General features: G+C 38.8%; 3 protein-coding genes across 3 annotated transcripts; all 3 read left to right on the forward strand.

The window, feature by feature from the left end:
- Positions 1–1,572: 1,572 nt before the first annotated feature.
- Positions 1,573–1,923, forward strand: LOC143876923 (mannose-specific lectin-like). The gene has a single exon (XM_077378601.1). It carries the CDS (start codon positions 1,573–1,575, stop codon positions 1,921–1,923), a length of 351 nt encoding a protein of 116 aa, XP_077234716.1.
- A 4,653-nt stretch (positions 1,924–6,576) lies between these two features.
- On the forward strand, positions 6,577–6,993 carry LOC143876924 (mannose-specific lectin-like). Its single transcript, XM_077378602.1, has one exon. It carries the CDS (start codon positions 6,577–6,579, stop codon positions 6,991–6,993), a length of 417 nt encoding a protein of 138 aa, XP_077234717.1.
- A 3,606-nt stretch (positions 6,994–10,599) lies between these two features.
- LOC143876925 (mannose-specific lectin-like) lies at positions 10,600–11,016 on the forward strand. Its single transcript, XM_077378603.1, has one exon. It carries the CDS (start codon positions 10,600–10,602, stop codon positions 11,014–11,016), a length of 417 nt encoding a protein of 138 aa, XP_077234718.1.
- The last annotated feature ends 8,336 nt before the right edge of the window (positions 11,017–19,352 follow it).

Consider the following 19,352-nt stretch of genomic DNA (forward strand, 5'->3'; position numbering starts at 1 on the left):
GGAAATGGAAATTGAAATTTGATGGTTCGAGTTTTGGAAATCCGGGTCCAGCTGGAGTTGGCGGGTTGCTTCGTAATGAAAGTGATGGAGTTGTGTGGGCCTACTCCGGCCCTTTGGGGAGATGTGATGCCTCAGAGGCAAAAGTGATGGCGGCGTATCATGGTATTAAAAGATTAGATAGTGAGTGTTTGGATAATACCATTGTGGATGGTGATTCCCTCAATGTGATTCGATGGTTGAAAAGAGTAGTGTTGCCTCCTTGGAGATTTTTATCCTTTTTTGATGAATTGAGGATCTAATATTGGGTTCATCTATTACCTTCGATCATGTGGGGAGGAGTGCTAATAGGAAGGTGGATGGGTTGGCTAGAAGTGGGGTTGACCGTTTGGAGTTGGAGTGCTTCGATTTTCTCCCTCCGTAGTTGATTTTGCTGTTTTCGTTTTTTTGTTATTTTGTTATTTTTCTCTTTTTCTTTCCGTGTATTTTGGGTGCAGTCCATCTCGGTCCCCTTCCCTTTCATAATATACTTCTGCCATTTCAAAAAAAAAAAAAAAAAAGTAGTTCCCACTTCGTATGATGAGCCAAACTGTTCATTTGTTAGGCCACAACGTAAGTATTTAAACCACTGGCATTCTTAGGCCATGATGTAAATAGTTGGTCCCATCCATCAAAACCTGAAGTGTAAATAGTGGGCACCATTACATCAAAATTCGCGGTGTAAATTGTGGGCGCCACATAATGCATGGGATAGGGGGAGATTGTGGGCCCCACCTAACTCGTCCGTCAACACTTTCCTATAGATATGATTTTTCCTCTTAGAACGAGGAATGTTTAATTTGACTAGGGCACAACCACATTATAATAATTCTATGTGGCGCACCTATATTAAGGCAGTGGCCCCCTCTGTTTTTTATCTGAACCATCCATTTAATTGCCCTTGCTTTAGATTCTGTATGAGAGGGGCATAGTGGGCCCAGCCCTCTCAATATTTGATATTACAATTGCATTATTGGATTTATTTTTGGGCTGTAGGAGATCTAAGGTTCTAGATCGAATGACTAGGAATGTTTGCTCTTCATTCGTGTCATCCACAAGTTGGGGTCCTTTAGATGAAGGATCATGGAAATATCATGTGGGTGTGCTGAGGTCGGTCTTCTCATGCCCTTTAAAACATCCATATTTGACTCCTTCACCCTAATGAGATCTTGATCAATGTGTACAAACTCTTGCGACTCTTCAACAAAAGCAGATGACCAGGACTTCTTCTACGTATATTACTTATTAGAGGAACATAGACTTGCATGCATCTTTAAATATATAAGAAAAATGAAATAGGCGCCAATAAACTAATGCAAAGTTGAAATGTTCCACCTACAATTCACCTATATAAGGAATACTTTCTCTCCTTGATTTCTCATCTTTCTAGCTCTCCTTTTCCTCTTCAACTTCATTCAACTTCATTACTATCTCCTTTCCATTCAGTCAGAGAAGAAAAAAAAAAAAATCATGGCACGTACAATTGATGTCATTTCGACCCTTGCAATTATCTCTCTCTTGTTCTTCAACCATGCAATGGCAGAGGATATGCTCTTCAGTGGAGAAACCCTCGACACAGGAGCATTCATTGAGAATGGGCCTTACCGGTTTATAATGCAAAACGATTGCAACCTTGTGTTGTACATAAACCAGACAAGGGCACTTTGGGCATCAGGCACTAATGGTAGGGGCACCTCATGTAGGGCTACTTTCCAAGATAATTGCAACCTTGTTGTGTTATCAGGTAGTGAGATAGTGTGGAGCAGTAACATCTCTCGTGGGGGGAACAGTTGCCGTTTGATTGTTCAAGGGGATGGAAATGTTGTCATCTATGGTGCCGCTCTTTGGGCTACTAACACTGTGCAAAGCAAGAGACGCCTACTCTAAGGATCTCTTTCTTTGTATGTTTAATCATTAAGATATTATCTGTTTTTTCCCTTTGGGAGGTTGGAATAAGTTGTGTGATCTCAAGGTTTGTTGCCCTTGGAGGCATGAGACCCGACACCAGTTGTTTTGTTAAAATATATTCTTTTATGTTGGTATTGAGGAAAGTTTTATATATAGAAGAAATAAAACAACTACATTTGTCTATGAATTTTCTCTCTTAAATATATTTAAATTATTGCAAATGACATTTCAATTGATCATCCCTTGGCGAATTCATAGAGCCCTCGTTTTGAGAGTAATTGCCATAATAGTAGTAATTCTTATGAATTAAGAGACCTACATTGGGATTAAGAGATTGACTGTAGCAAGACTATATGCTGTCTTGATTAATGGAAATGGCCATAAGACAATGTATCGGGAGCGTTGATCTGATGCACCATAACAAGCGACTCATCCTGATTTGAAAATAATCAATGGTAGGAAACATCTTTGAAGTACATTTATTTCATGTTTCATCGAGGCTTTGATATCCACGCTCTCCTTGCTTGTCTTTTAGTATTTAATGGGCTTTGTGGGTGCTTTTTGGGAACTGTAATAACATGTTGACAGCCTTTAAATTACTAAAAGACAAGCTAGTAGAGCATAATATCAAAACATTGGAGTGTTGATATCATTTCCCATTATATATTTTTTATTTTTCAACATTGATCCGAGGGTCAGTGTCGCATGGGACAAAGGTCATGTAGGTTGTCTCATGGGGATCCACCAAATCAATGGTAATTATAACAAATGGATATTATGTCAGACCAAGGTTGAATATTAATTAAGATCATATTTTGGCAAAGATTGTTTTGATAATAAAAAGATAAACCTATGCTCGGTTTTTATCTCTATTTTACCTTACAGTGGCCGTGGTTGAAGTCACATGTGAATAAACAAATCCTTTGAACCAGTACTGCGAATTAATAAGTCTAGCCTATTATTGTTAGTAACACATCTTTCTGGGTTGATCCTGGAACCGTGATCGAATAAGATACCTTTAAGAGCCTGCCAAAAGAACCTAAACTGTGGATTTTTATCAGTGTTTATCTAAGAGATTAGATGTGCATGTTGCACTGGAACTGGATCATGTAAGTGCCTCCATGCGGATCCACCAAATCAATGGTCTTGATCTCCCATGTTGGCTGTGTTAAATTTAGAATAATACCTCAATAGATACGTAGATAGCGAATGATACATAAATCTTTTAGAAGCGTCTAATTGCTGACCACTTTGATCTAACTCCATGTTCAACTTTCAGATCGATGTTGCTCAATCTCTAAATTTTAGAGATTGCTCAATATTCCTCACTATATAAGAATGAGATCTTAATAGATTTCATAGGTCTCGCTTAAATCCTAAACCTGTTTGTGTAGTGAAGTAATAAGCTCTCAATTATAGTGTAATGAAGTCATAAATTTAATTAAGCTCTCAATTATATTGTCTCTACTTTTACTTAGCGGTGCAACTCGGGTCGGTTTTTGGGCATTTGGGTTGAGCTTTTACCTTAAATTGGGTCGGGTTCGGTTTGATTCCAATTCATTTTTTTACCCAAAGCTCAACCCGACCTGACCCAAGTTGCACCCCTCCTTTTACCTCATAAAAACTTAGATATGAAAGTAAGTTTATTTTTTTTGCAAAAATCATGTTTGCGGAGAATTAATGTTGTTTTCTAGTCTTTGATTTTTAAAATTTTCAAAACCCATGATAACATTACTGACATCTCTCTACATATTATTTACCCTCCATTTCATAGACTCTATCACGGAGATGATTGCATTTATGGAATAATCCTAATTGTCCAATCAACAGCTTACAAATAATGTTCATTTGGAAAAAGAGTAATGCTTGGGAAACCGATTTTACATCTAGGAAACCTATCAAATCAGTTAATGCCAATACATCGAAGTGACTAAAGCTGTTCGTTTTGTTCGGGCCCGTTTGTTTTAGATTGTGAGAACCGATTGTGTGTCCCAAACTTATTATTGGACTAAAAATTACGTTTAATTTCGGGTCTAATAATAGATTTTGAGACTCTCATTCGATTGTCACAATCTAAAACGAATAGGAAAGGCCCTAGTCGTTCCGTTCGTTTTAGATTGTGACAACCGATTTAGCCCCAAACCGACTATTGATTTGGAATCCAATAATCGTTTACGCCCACAATCTGCTGTCAATATCTAAAACGAACAAGACCTTAGGAAAAACTCTCCAAAAAGCTGATTTTTCACGTCGCACAATTGTTTTTTTTTTGTCCCAATCAGTCTTGCTCTGGTTACTATATCATTTCCCCGAGTGGCTCCTTCGGAGTATATTTGGGTTATAATTCGAAACACATATATAACACCAAAGGAATTTATAAACTAGTTGAGCCACAAGAATACGACAGCCACAAGAGTTCGACATTTTCATGTTGGGTCCCTCGTATGAATGGTTTTGGATCATAGTAATATTTCTGAAAAAAAAAGGTGGCCATTGTGGGTCCCATTAGTTTACACCAAGAACCAGTTGTGTTGCATGGGTCCCTTGGTTATGTGAAACAATGGAAATGCCAGTGAACCTCATAATGGATCCTTCCCAGCTGACCCATTCCCATCACCAGGCTTGCATCGCATGTATGATGGAAGCTGTCCAAATTTATCTTTCCTTCTCTTCAATTTTTTCCTTTTTTTAATTTTAATCACACTTATCTTTTACTATTTTTCAAAGTTCAGTCAAAATAACACGTCAAAGTGAATATTCAAGGGTGAGCAGTCAACACTTCCCATCGCGAACCGTTCCAAATCCAATTTCTTGATTATAAAATTGTTAACTTCTAGGCATGGTTTTAAATTTTGGCCTAAATCCGAAACCGAAATTTGGAAATTTCGGCCAAAATTTCGGAACTTCGAGAATTTCGGTCCGAAATTTCTAGAAAATGTAATTTAAAAAAAATGAAATGTTACAAAAATTTAGGAGTCCGAGACCGGTACCGAAACCGAAATTTTAAACCTTGCTTCGAGGAAAAATTATAGGGGATTTATATCGGCACGACCCTGTTTTAGTCATGGTACAGCTCTCGGCAAGTCACGCATTTTAGACCAGCTATCGAAGGCTATTACAATTACCAAAAAGCTCTTAGCAGCTAATCAGAAAAGTGTAAATCAAAGTGATTAGAGCCACTATGAAAACCAAGTAGTGCTGGTATCAGCCCCCAAAACTATAATCTCACGGATGTCTATTTCAAAAAACCTTTTAGGAGGGGTTTTTTTTTTTTTTTTTTTGAAATGGCAAATATTATAAAAGGAGTAGAAGGGACACCCGAAAGGGAATATCCGAAGTTACAAAACAAATAAAAAACTAATTACAAAATAGATAGGACATCAAAGAGGGAATTGATCAGACCAATTCATCGAGTTGCATACCACCCCTCTTCTAGCCAACACATCCACTTTCTCATTAGCAATCCTCCTAACATGAATCAACTCAATATCTGATTACGCCAATATATCTTCCATTTCATCAAAAAGATCCAAAAACCTCGCGGATCCACCCCACACCTCAACCACTGAATAACATTTAACGAATCCCCTTCAACAACTACATTCTTCCAACAGTCCCTACACACTTTTTTATGCCAGTGAAAGCCGCTTGGACATCCGCTTCCATAGCGTCTGTCACACCTAAAGGGCCCCAAAAAGTCCAAAGAACCTTGCCGGCATCATCACGACATAAACCTCCCACCCCGTCTGGATCAGGATTCCCAAAGAAAGCACCAACAAAGTTTATTTTTAACACTCGCGGTGGTTCTCATCTCTGAACAACTTTATTAACCCACTCACTACTCAAACACACCACACGCCATCCTTCCCAAAGATCAAACACTGAGACTAACCGGAAAGATGGATGGCATCTCGTCCAATTAATAACCAATGCAATTATCCGGATGGCTGACTCAAACACACCACACGCCATTCTAGGAGGTTTTTTTTTTAAGTCTAAAAAGAAATGATATTTGCATCCCATTTTCCCTTCCCTTGCATTTCCACCCCTCATTTCCGCCCCTTTTGTTTATCTTTCCCCGAAAATGACTTTTATTAAAGTCAACAAAAAGGTGCTTTTAAGAAAAAACAAACAAAAGATCTGAAACTGTTGAGAGAGGGATGGAAATATCATTTCGAATTCAGAACAATAACAATAATTTCCGGAAATCCCAAGGTGTTGACACCATCATTATCTAAATTTGTAGTGTTAGTTGGTAGATCGATTTTGGTGGAGAGGTGGTCGAGACTAACTTGTCGTATTAAAATCTGCAATAAAATCAGCCTTGTACTTATTGTGAAGGTCTAACATTTGTTACAAAAAATAAAATAAAAACTCTTACGTGTCTACAAACTCTTACGTTTGTATTCGAACTCTTATACCACTTCAACAAAAACATTTGGCCCAGGACTTCTTCTATGCGTACCATTTCAGAATGAATGACAATAAACAAATGAAAAGTTGAAATTTTCCACATGCAATTTACCTATAGAAGGAATACTTTCACTCTCTGTTTTCTCATCCTCTTAGCTCTCAGTTTCTTCTTTATCTTCTCCCCCATCACCTTATTCAGTAAAAGAGGAAAATAAAACCATGGCACGTGCAATCATTGTCGTATCGACCCTTGCAATTCTCTCTCTCTTGTTCTTCAATGTTGTGATCGCAGTAGATATGCTCTTTAGCGGCGAGACCCTCGACACAGGAGAATTCATTGAGAATGGGCCTTACCGGTTTATAATGCAGACAGACTGCAACCTTGTGTTGTACATAAACCAGACGAGGGTACTTTGGGCATCTGGCACTAATGGTAGGGGCACCTCATGTAAGGCTACCTTCCAAGACAATTGCAACCTTGTTGTGTTATCAGGTAGTGAGACAGTGTGGAGCAGCAGCATCTCTGGTGGGGGGAACAGTTGCCGTTTGACAGTTCAAGGGGATGGAAATGTTGTCATCTATGGCGCTGCTCTTTGGGCTACTAACACTGTGCAAAGCAGGAAACGCCTTCTCTAAGGATCTCTTTGTCTGTATGTTAGATTATTAAAATATTATTTGTTTTTCCCTTTGGGAGGTGGAAATAAGGTGTGATCTCAAGGTTTGTTGCCTTTTGGAGGCATGAAACCATACACCAGTTGCACTGTTTAAGTATACTTTTTTATGTTGGTATTGAGGGGAGTTTTTTATACTTTCCATGTAGTGTTTGAAGAAATAAAACAATTTAATTTGTCTTTATGAATTTTGTCTCTAACTATATTGTAGTTATTATTATGAATTAAGAAACTTACGTTGGGATTAAGAGATTGACTAGGAAGGCCATATGCTGTGTTGATGAACGTAAACCAGACTAACATTCCAGGTCGAACATAGATCCTATTAGAAAGATTGGGGATTGCAAAGAATCAATGGTATTGAGGGAAACATCTTTTAATGAATTTTTTTTTGGTGGGTAAGCTGAGCTGTGGAAATTATTTTTTTTTAACAAGTGAATACTAGCCTATTAGGTACTAACAAACCTATGTGTATGTGCCTGCGCGCATTTGTATGAAATGGAATATTGATTTTATATATAATAGGAGATATTTTATATGGTGTCTGCACATGAAGTCCAGTATTTTTCAGAAACTACTGTGGAGCCCAATTCATAGGATGATCCAGAACGTTCATTTGTTGAGCAACAACGTAAATAGGCTGTAGCCCATACTTAAATCATCTACAGAGGATGGTCAGATCTGTAGAGGACAGCACATAATAGGAATCTCAATTGATCGGTCGGTTAGGATCATATTATGTGGATGATTTACAGGGTACAGCCTATTTATATTTCCAATTAAGAAATGAACGGTCTGGATCATCATATGAATTGTGTCTTTTGAAAAATACCGAACTTCAAACGCGCACAGACTATAAGAACTCTATACATAATAGGAATGCTAAATTGAAAAGCACCCTTGTCGCTGGGTTTTTGAAAGGGCACCCTTCAATTTAGCATTCTTCTATATATTATATTATAGGAAAATATGGGTGGTCGTGGACAAAACCTTCAGTTTTTTAAAAACTACGTACGAATTTAAATTTACTTATAGCGATTAAATACCTTATGATTGCGAGTTTATTATAGACATTGATAAATGTAAATGTTATTGCTGCTATTGAAAGCATTCATGTAGTGGTATCTAAATATATTAAAAAATTCTACACATTGCAAAAAAATCTTGTAAAAAAATTGGTAGTCTAAATATCCCTTAATCTAAATCCAATGATTTTTTGTCACAAACAAAAGAAAGGATTGCTCTAAGCCTCTAAATTTTTGTGGAAATGCGGCACTATTATAAGTCTAGCTAGCCTATTGCATTTGGTTCGTTTGGAAGCAGCGTAATTGGATGATCCTAGAACCTTGACCAGCAAAGTGTATTGACTCTCGAGAAACCCAACAAAGGAAGCTAAATTGTTCTTTTTATTCAACATTGATCTTACTTAAAGAGAATCCATGTTGCATGGGACCAGGATCATGCGTCCGTGTAGCATGGGACCGAGATCGTGTAGGGTTGCCTCATGGGGATCCAACAAATCAATGGGGTTTATGACACATGTCTAATATGTGAGATCCAAGGTTGAACTTTAAGATTATATCTTGACAAAGGTCGTTTTGAACGTAAAAACATAAACTTAAGATCTAGTTTTTTATTATCTCTATTTTAATATCATAATGACAAAGTGTACAATGTGTACAAACTTAAATGAGATCATCCAGCTCAATGTGTACAAACTCTTACGACTCTTCAACAAAAACAGTTGGCATGACTTGGTAGAGCACCCATATTTTCAAAAAATTCTCTAACTCAACTCAACTCAACTAAGCCTTTGTCCCAAACTAGTTAAGGTTGGCTAATAAATCCTTTAGAAAATTTTCATGAAGAAGATGGAAGGATTTACCCGGCTCAAATTGACTAAGTCTAATCCCGACACTAGTTGGGTTTGTCTACAGGGATCATTTTCTGCCTCTCTCTCCTATCCAATGTCATGCTCTCTGTTATGTTCCTAACCCTCAAGTATTTTCTCACTGTTTCTACCCAAGTTGTTTTTAGTTTGTCCCTACCTCTTTTTACTCCATAAACTTCGCACGAGTCACTTCTTTTCACTATAGATTCCAAAGGCCTACGTTGGATATGCCCAAATCATCTTAAGCGGTGTTCTCTCATCTTCTCCTAAATTAGTGCCACCCCCACCTTTTTACGGACGTCTTTATTTTTAATTCGATCTAACCTTGTGTGGCCGCACATCCATCTAAGTATTCGCATCTCCGCTACACTCATCTTATATATGCACATGTTACTTCTTGTTGGCTCAACATTCTGAGCCGTACAGCATGGCTGGCCTCACAACTGTCTTAAAAACTTTTCCTTCAATTTGGTAAGTATTTTACGGTCGCATAGAACTCCCGAAACATGCTTTAACTTCAACCAACCTGCTCTTATTCTGTGGTTAACATCATCTTCAATCTCTCCTTCCTTATGTAGGATTGAACCAAGATAGCAAAAGATATCCCTCTTAGGTACCTCATGTCGAGTCATACACTTACTACATCCTCAACCTGCCTCTTTACATTACTAAAGTTGCACTCCATATACTCTGTCTTAGTCCTGTCCAATCTAGAACCTTTGGATTCCAAAGTAGTTCTCCATAACTCTAACTTAACATTAACTCCTGCTTTGGTTTCGTCAATTAATAATATGTTATCTGCAAATAACATACACCACGGCACCTCGTCCTGGTGATATCTGCATTCCACATTTTTTAATTGAAAAAATCCTCTAGATGATTTTTTTTTTTAACTCCAAAAAGAAATGATATATGCATCCTCTTTTCCCTTTTCCACCCCGAAAATGACTTTAATTAATTAAGGGATTTGGTAGGCGCCATCGCAGAAGGGATTCCACGGCTGTGCTGTCGCATGTGAGAATAAGAAAAAATCTGAGCTTGTGTGGCTGCTCTCACACGCAACAGCCCAGCCGCAAAATGCCTTTTGTGATGGTCCCTAACAAATTCCTTGATTTTAATAAAAATAAAAATTAACAAAACCGTGTAAATATAGCTTCTTTTAGAAATGACAAACAGAAGATCTGAAGCTGTTGAGAGGGGTGGAGATATCAATTTCCAATTCAAAACAATAACCAAATAATTTCCGGAAATCCCAAGGTATTGACACCGTGTAAGTTGATAGATTTCGGTGGAGAGATTGGTGGGGTGGGGGACTAACTTGGTCTTATTAAAATCTGCACTAAATTCAGCCTTATACTTACTGTGTGAAGGGGTGAGATGAAGAGATAATATTTAATGTTAGAATAAGTCTGACATTTGCTACAAAAAAAAAAAACTTTTACGTGTGTACAAACAAACACTTACGTGTGTGTTCGAACTCTCATACCTCTTCAACAAAAACAGTCCGCCCACGACCTCTTCCCTGCTTACCTTCTGAGAAAAATTGACAATAAATAAATGAAAAGTTGTAATTTTCCACCTACAATTTACCTATATAAGTAATACTTTCACTCTCTGTTTTCTCATCGTCTTAGCTCTCATTTCTTCTAATCTTCTCCATCAGTAAGAGAGAAAAAAACCATGGCACGTGCAATCAATGTCATATCGACCCTTGCAATTCTCTCTCTCTTGTTCTTCAATGTTGTGAACGCAGAAGATATGCTCTTGAGTGGGGAGACCCTCGACACAGGAGAATTCATTGAGAATGGGCCTTACCGGTTTATAATGCAGACAGACTGCAACCTTGTGTTGTACATGAACCAGACAAGGGTACTTTGGGCATCTGGCACTAATGGTAGGGGCACCACATGTAAGGCTACCTTCCAAGACAATTGCAACCTTGTTGTGTTATCAGGTAGTGAGACAGTGTGGAGCAGCAACATCTCTCGTGGGGGGAACAGTTGTAGACTGATAGTTCAAGGGGATGGAAACGTTGTCATATATGGTGCCTCTCTTTGGGCTACTAACACTGTCCAAAGCAAGAGACGTTTGCTTTAAGGATATCTTTCTTTGCATGTTTAGTCTTTAAGATATTATCTGTTTTTTTCCCTTTGGGAGATGGAAATAAGGTGTGATCTCAAGGTTTGCTGCCCTTGGAGGCAAGAAACCCGACACCCATTTGCTGTGTTTAAGTATATTTTTTATGTTGTTATTGAGGGAAGTTTTATATACTTTCATATATTGTTTGAAAAAATAAAACAACTAAATTTGTCTTTATGAATTTTGGCTCCAACTATATTGTAGTGACTATTATATACGTATAAAGAAACCTACATTGGGATTAAGAGATTGACCAGCAAGACCATATGCTGTGTTGATGAAGGGAAATTATATGATGGGTGGCTCTAGAAAGCCCTATTTTTCAAAAAGTACGGTACGGCCCACTCTATAGGAGGATCCAAACAGTCCATTTGTTGGGAAACAACATAAATAGGTTGTGCCCCAAAAATCATTTCCATAGAATGATCCTAACCCTCCAATCTATAGATCGTTGGGTTAAGATCATCCTATGGAAATGATTTTGGGGCACAACGTATTAGCACTGTCGTCCCTTGCAATTCTCTCTCTCTCTTTCTCTTCAACAATGCGATCGCCGAAGATATGCTCTTCAGTGGGGAGAGCCTAGCCACTGGGGCATTCGTCGAGAATGGGCTTTACCGGTTTATAATGCAAACGGATTGCAACCTTGTGTCGTACGTAAACAAGACAAAGGCACTTTGGGCATCTGGCATGAACGGTAGAGGCACCGCTTGCAGGGCAGTCTTCCAAAACAATTGCAACCATGTTGTGGTATCAGGTTCCGAGACAGTGTGGAGTAGCAACATCTCTCGTGGAGGGGAACAGTTGCCATTTGATTGTTCAAGGGGATGGAAATGTTGTCATATATGGTGCCGCTCTTTGGGCTACTAATGCGTGTTTGGCGTACCATTTAAAAATCCGTTTGGCATTTGAAACACCGTTTTGGGGTCAAACGGCCGTTTGGGAGTGTTTGGGTGCGCAACCACCATTTGAAACGCCATTTGAAACACCGTTTTGAACCATTAAAATGGTGTTTTGCAAATGGAGGGGGGGAGGTCCGTTTGCAAAATGCCGTTTTGAACGGAGTTTTTAGGCTGTGGATTTTTACCTGTTTGCCCTCACCAAAACTCATATTTACACCATTTTTTTTCTCCAACCTCTCTCTCTCTCTGGAACTTCCCTAAAACAATGCCCTTTTTGGTCATTTTACCACTAAAACTCCGTTTTGGGGCATTTGCAACCAAACACACAATACCTCCGTTTGCCGTTTAAAACACCGTTTTGATCTGGCCAACCAAACATGAAAACGCCGTTTGGCAAAACGCTGTTTTGAACCAAAACGCCATTTTGCAAAACGGCGTTTCAAACGCTATTTCAAACGGTACGCCAAACACACCCTAACACTGTCCAAAGCAAGAGACATTTGCTCTAAGGATCTCTTTCTTTGTATGTTTAGTCTTTAAGATATTATCTGTTTTTCCCTTTGGGAGATGGAAATAAGGTGTCATCTCAAGGTTTGCTCTGTTTAAGTATTTTTTTTTTTATTGGCATATATTGAGGAAAGTTTTATATACTTTCCATATATTGTTTGAAGAAATATAACTGCTAAATTGTCTTTATGAATTTTGTCTTAATTAACTGTATTGTAGTGATTATATGAATTAAGAAATTTACATTTGGATTAAGAGATTGACTAGCAAGTGTTGGGACAAATTGGTGGAGATGGAAATGGCCAAAGAAACACAAAGAGGGTTAGAAATGGGAGTTAGAAAAATGAGAGGTAAGCAAGGTAGCTACCATGAAATAAATCCCCAAGATAAAATGCCAACACCAAGAAAAAGGGCTCTGACCTGAGTTCAAGACAACTAGTCAACCCGCACTTAGAGAAAAGGAAAAAGTGAGAAAGGAGGGAATCATATTAACAATTGAGACCTTACTCCTTTTATAGAACATAAAAATATATGAAGGCACCCTTTCAATTGAAAGTATCAATTCATTTAAAATAACATTTCACATTTCACAAAAGAAGTTTCTTTTTGAAAAAAAAACTCATTTTCCAAATTTTAAAAATAAAGTATTCTGAAAATATCCAACAGCGAGACCATATGCTGTGCTGATGAACCGAAATCACAATAACAGTCAAGGTCAACAGAGATCTTATTAGCAACATTGGGGGTTGCAAATAATCAATGGTAGGGAAACATCTTAAAAGGACATTCTAATTTATATTTTTTTGGTAGGAAAGCTGGGATTGCCCTTTCCACCTCACGTTGACCATTGAGCTAGAGGGCCCACCATGGGGCCCACTAGGATCTCATACAATGTAGATGAATTACGATCGCATTAGCCAATTTAGTGGCCCCCACCAGGACATTACCCTGAAGAAGACCATTGGATCTATGTGAGGATCCCACTCACAACTCGCTAGACCCTTAAAGGATAGGTGGACAATCGGGGTTCCAGATTTTATTGCGCGCGAGGAATGGATTGGATCCCATGTATGAGATACACGGAGGAGACACCATACATAAGGTGCATACACACTTAATAGAAGAAGAGACACACCATAATATGTTGGGGTTATGCTTAATCAACATGTGCTCAATAAATACTTAAATCCTATTAGTTGGGGGTTTAAGTTAAAAGCTTAAATTCTATTATTTGGGATTTAAATGATTTATTGTGCATTTGCTCAATCCCTCATTGTGAGATTAGGATCATTCAATGCACAGGTAGGATCAGGGTAATGGAGCAGGATGACAAACACAATTCACACGCCCAATCACATTTCCCATCATGGTGAGAACTGAGGAAATTAATTTTTATAGGGGAATGATATTTCCCCCCGTCTGACGGATAAAATCCCACCCTTTAACGTTATTCGTTAAGTTTAAAAGGCAAACAACATCGTTAAAAGTGGTGAATTTAACCTCTAGCTGTGAACCATTTCACAGAAACAGTCAAAGGGGGGATTTTATCCTTTTTTTTGGGGGGGGGGGGGGGATATCATTTCCCTTTTTTATATGATTAATTAGCAAAATGGAAGTGAATAGCCTATCAGGTATTGAAAACCCGTGTATACACTGCATGCATTTATTTTGAAATAGACTAATCGTAGTCAAAAGCGATTTGCTTGTACTTCATCATTTCTCTAGGAAATTAGCTCTTGGATATTTTATAAAATGAAAAGTATCTGATGCAAGCCTCTCCTAGGCTTCTTGGACTAAGGATCGGGAGAGTGATAGACACACACTCAAATACTCAAGAATTCGGATTCAAGAAAAACATATTTGCGCAAGTTCGGTAAAATGAGCGTATCTCCCTCGATATAGGTCGGAATGAATTGATTCAAAAGCCAAAATTTTAAGGACTCAAAGATCTACAACGTTGCTGAAAAAAGTTTGCTCAGAAAAATACTGGAAAGGGCTTCAAATGGTGATGGAAGTGGATGAATGCGAATTGATAGGTTTTTGGAAATAGAGGGGGCAAAATAGAGAAAGATAACTTCAATGGCTACTCTTCTAGGTTGCCAAGAAAGATAGGTAACATCAATTCTTCTAGATTGATGGTTGCAACTCTTCAAGGATGCAAACAATAGGGGAAAGCTCCTACTCTTCAAGGAATGAGTGAAACTCTTATAGGTTTCAAGGAAGAACTCTTCAAGGTTCAAGGAAAAATGCACTAAGCAAATTTTCATTCAAATATTCAACTAACTCCATTACATATGTTTGATACTATTTAAATAGAGAAATACATGAGAAAATTTGTTCAAACTAGTCCACTAACTAGTTTAGGGACTCACATACATCATTAATAGTTTAGGAACTCTAAACACATTAACTAGTCAAAGCTAGCAAACATAATCTACCAAAATAGCCATAACTCTTCAATCACTGAGCCAAATTAGGACCATGAATATCTGTTGGAAAGATAATTCAAAGACCTCAACTTCCTAGTTAAGCATTTTCTCTGATTCATCCATCTAGAGGTCCAAAAACGGAGTCCAAAAGTGGTCAGACTCATTAATGCGGGACTCCAGCTCGATCAGCGTGTCCATGATGGTCTTTATGCTTAATGGATGCAAGTTGGACATGGGCCTTGTGTTGGGCTTGGATGCGGGCTGACCTTCTCACTTGCTTAGGATGGTTCATCTGGGCTTCAAACTTGTCAACCTCATGGGTGTGGGCTGCATCATTCCTCCATTGTTTGAAAGAATTCGTCTCTGAATTCGAGGTATCATCATCAGTGGAATCTCCCATCTAAGGTGTCAAATGGTGGACGTTAAACACATCATGTATCTTCATATGGGAAGGAAGCTTGAGATGGTACACATTGGGATTGATGCGTTCAAGTACTTCAAGTGGACCAAGCTTTCTATCACTAAGCTTGTTGAAGCTTCCAACGGGGTGACGTTCTGGTGGCAAGTAAGCCCAAACAAAATCGCCTGGTTCAAATATGACTTCACGACGCCTCTTATCAATAGCCTTCTTATAGGTCTCAGATTTACTTTCCAGCTTACGATGAACATCTTCATGTATAAGCTTCATTTGAGATACAAAATCTTCAACTTGGGCAATGGGCTTTTCAGCAAATGGAATAGGTGCAAGATCTAGTGCTGACTTGGGTTGTCGCCCATAGATAACTACGAAAGGGCTGCAACCTGTAGAACGGTTCACCGAACTATTGTAAGCAAATTGTCCAAGTGATAGGCGGTTTTCCCAAGAATGGAGATTGTCATCAATCAAGGTTCTCAACAAATTTTCCAATGATCGGTTTACAACTTCTGTTTGCCCATCAGTTTGAGGGTGGAACACAGTGCTATACTGCAGTGTGGTCCCAATACTCTTCCATAATTGACGCTAAAAGTGACTAAGGAACTTCGTGTCTCGGTCTGAAGTGATGGTATTTGGTACTCCATGTATTCTGAAGATTTCTTTGAAAAATAAGCTAGCAATGCGTGAGGCATCCATAGTCTTTCGGCAAGGTATGAAATGCGCCATTTTGGAAAATCTATCAACGACCACAAATATAGAATCCATTCTTCGGTGTGTCCGTGGCAATCCAAGGACAAAATCCATGGATATATCCTCCCATGGTGCATGTGGTATAGGCAAAGGCAAATAGAGACCGGCATTTGTAGTTTGTCCCTTACCAATTTGGCAATTTTGGCATCTCATAACATAACGATGTACATCCCGTTTCTGATGTGGCCGAAAGTACTTTGCTGAAACAAGTTGGAGAGTTTTGTCACGACCGAAATGACTTTCATTATGTATCTCACAAATCACCTTTTGCCGAAGAGAGCAATCCGGTACACATAAGCGATTTCCTTTGAAGAGAAAACCATCACATAAGGTGAAATCAACAAACTTCTCATCTTGAGCATATGATATGAGTTTGGAGAAGTATTCATCCTCCATGTATAGCTGTTGGAATGAGTCAAAGCCGAGCACAGTAGTGCGCATGATATTGAGCAAGCTTTTCTTTCGGCTGAGAGCATCGGTAACCTGATTTTGTACACCCGCCTTGTGCTTGATGTTGAAGGTGAAATCTTGAAGATATTCTGCCCATTTTGCACGCCGAGAATTTAGCTTTTGTTGACCTGAAATTTACTTCAATGCTTCATGGTCAGTGTACAAAATAAATTCTCTATGGATTATGTATTGCCTCCAATGCTCAAGTGTGCGAAACAAGGGATAAAACTCCAAATCATAGGTACTATATTTGAGTTTGGCACCATTCAACTTCTCACTGAAGAATGCAATGGGACGTCCTCTTTGACTTAGAACTCCTCATATGCCGGTTCCGGATGCATCACAATGAACCTCAAAAATGAGATCGAAGTTGGGAAGCGCAAGGACCAAGGCTGTACATAACTTTTCCTTGAGTTGTTCAAAGCTTCTTTGGGCTTCAATGGTCCACTCAAAAACACCTTTCTTCATACAAGAAGTGAGTGGGGCAGCAATAGAGCTGAAGTGTGCAATGAATCGTCGGTAGAAGGAAGTTAGGCCATGGAAACTTCGAACTTCATGCACGTTTATTGGGGTTGGCCATTCTTGGATCACATTGATCTTGGCATCATCAACTGAAATCCCTACTCTTGAAATGTTAAATCCAAGGAATAGGATTTGTGGCACCATGAAGTAACACTTTTCAGGGGCTGCAAATAAGCGTGCTTGCCTTAGCAAGCATAACACATCTTGAAGGTGCTGCAAGTGCTCATTAGTAGTCTTACTAAAAATCAAAATATCATCAAAATAAACAATCACAAAACGTCCAAGATACGGCTTTAGAACCTGTGTTATGAACCTCATGAAGGTGGAAGGTGCATTAGACAATCCAAATGGCATGACTAGCCACTCAAATAGTCAATTTTTGGTCTTGAACGCCGTCTTCCATTCATCTCCGGGCTTGATTCGGATTTGATGATATCCTCTCTTTAAGTCTAACTTTGAGAAGATGGTGGTACCAGAAAGTTGGTCCAAGAGATCATCAAGACGAGGGATCGGAAAGCGGTATTTGATGGTGATTTTGTTGATGGCTCTACTATCAACACACATTCTCCAAGTACCATTTTTCTTCGGCACCAAAAGGGCTGGAACGACACATGGGCTTGTGGACCCCGATCCGAGAGAGAGGTGGGGGACGAGCCCCCAGCGGCCTCTAGGATCATCCACGTGTGAATGAGAGCTCTACCAAGGAACTCTCGAAACGGATGCCACCCTTATAGCATAGCACGAGTGGCGATATAAAAGAGATACATCTCGATTCGGGAAAAAGTCCGGATTCAAAACGTATCTAAACAAGCTCTGAGTCGCCATCCATGGTATACGGCCATGGATCCTTAAACAAAATATGCTCTGTATACCATGGATAACAAAAAATGAATAGGTTCGTGCCTGATTACGAATGGAGAAGGTCTGAAGAGCACCCCCAATTCGTCCGAGTACAAGCACTTGGTCTCTTATGCCATTTATTATTAACTTTGAAGAGTTTCGGGCGAAAATCATATGAAATAGGAACAATCCTCAGGAATCGTCTACCTAAGCATGCATTTCCTGAGGATAAAGAAATAAGCATACACAAAATGAAATGAAAAATGTGTCATCTAAGCAAAGCTAGGTTATGAGTAGCATGCCTAATGGGTGTCTAAGTTCTGGTGGACATACACATGCAAGTTACAGCTAAAGGTATAGTATCAGTACAAGAAAGTAAGAAAACACATCAAAACACACAACACAAATAAACTCTATACACGACAGGATAAGACAAATCCTAAAACTCTAATGCAGGACTTGACTCGGACCAAGATGACCGTCCATCCCAGCTGCTCTACGTATCCCGACCTCGGGAAGAATCGGAGTCAACGTAGTTCGATGACCTATTCTAACTACGATGCCTAACCATCTAGAACTGCTATCCTAGACTCGATCCACTAGACTCGACTAATTTTTTTAAAGCGTTTTATACGATTGTTTAAATTCAAGTGAATTGTAATTTTTAGGACTCTCTCTATATGCCCTAACTAATGCAAGTTGATTAACCTTAAGCTAATGCAGGTAGGCCCTACATCCTATGTGTAACTAGGCTATGCATCCTAAAAAAAACCACGGGCTGACTATATGCTTCCTAGTCTAGCCATCGGTTCGACTAAATGTCTAACCGATCGACTCGAGGCCTCCTAACTCTAGGGACACTCACACGACATGACACACCATATCAATACAAATCAGGACAGCCTCCTAACTCTAAAACACCCGAAACAGCTAGGACATACTCCTAACTCTAGAGGAAGATCTCTTTGAGAAAAGGTTTTGAAGAAGTTTTTGTATTTTTGGAAAGTTTGACAAATTTATTTTTAAAGGTTTGGCTGGACCTGCGATATGGATCCCAAGCTGCACTACGTATCTCGTGAAAGAGGATCAAGCAAACGTAGTTCGGAAATAAATTTTCCTAACTACACTCAAAAAAACTTAAAGCTTCCAAATGTTTCAATGCTTCTGAATTTTAAGATATTCAATTGTTTTTGGGTTTCAAATTTCTAAAGTTTTTGTGATTTTAAATGATTTCAATGCTCTTGTGATTTTAAGATTTCAATGGTTTATGGATTTTAAAATTTTAAATGTTTTCACCCTTTTGGTCAAAGGCCAAAGGGAACACACAATGCACCACCCTAGGGTAAAGGGAAAACCCCAAACCAACAAACTAGTATCTCAAAACAAGTTATAACAATCCACAAACAAGTAAACGAACGTCTCAAGAACAATGAAAATGATCTAAGATCCAAAATAAGCAAAGCTCTAATAAGACTGAGT

The sequence above is a fragment of the Tasmannia lanceolata genome, unplaced genomic scaffold (assembly GCF_043159265.1).
Source record: "Tasmannia lanceolata isolate RefF3 unplaced genomic scaffold, GAP_Taslan_0.1 ptg000005l, whole genome shotgun sequence".
Lineage (NCBI taxonomy): Eukaryota > Viridiplantae > Streptophyta > Magnoliopsida > Canellales > Winteraceae > Tasmannia > Tasmannia lanceolata.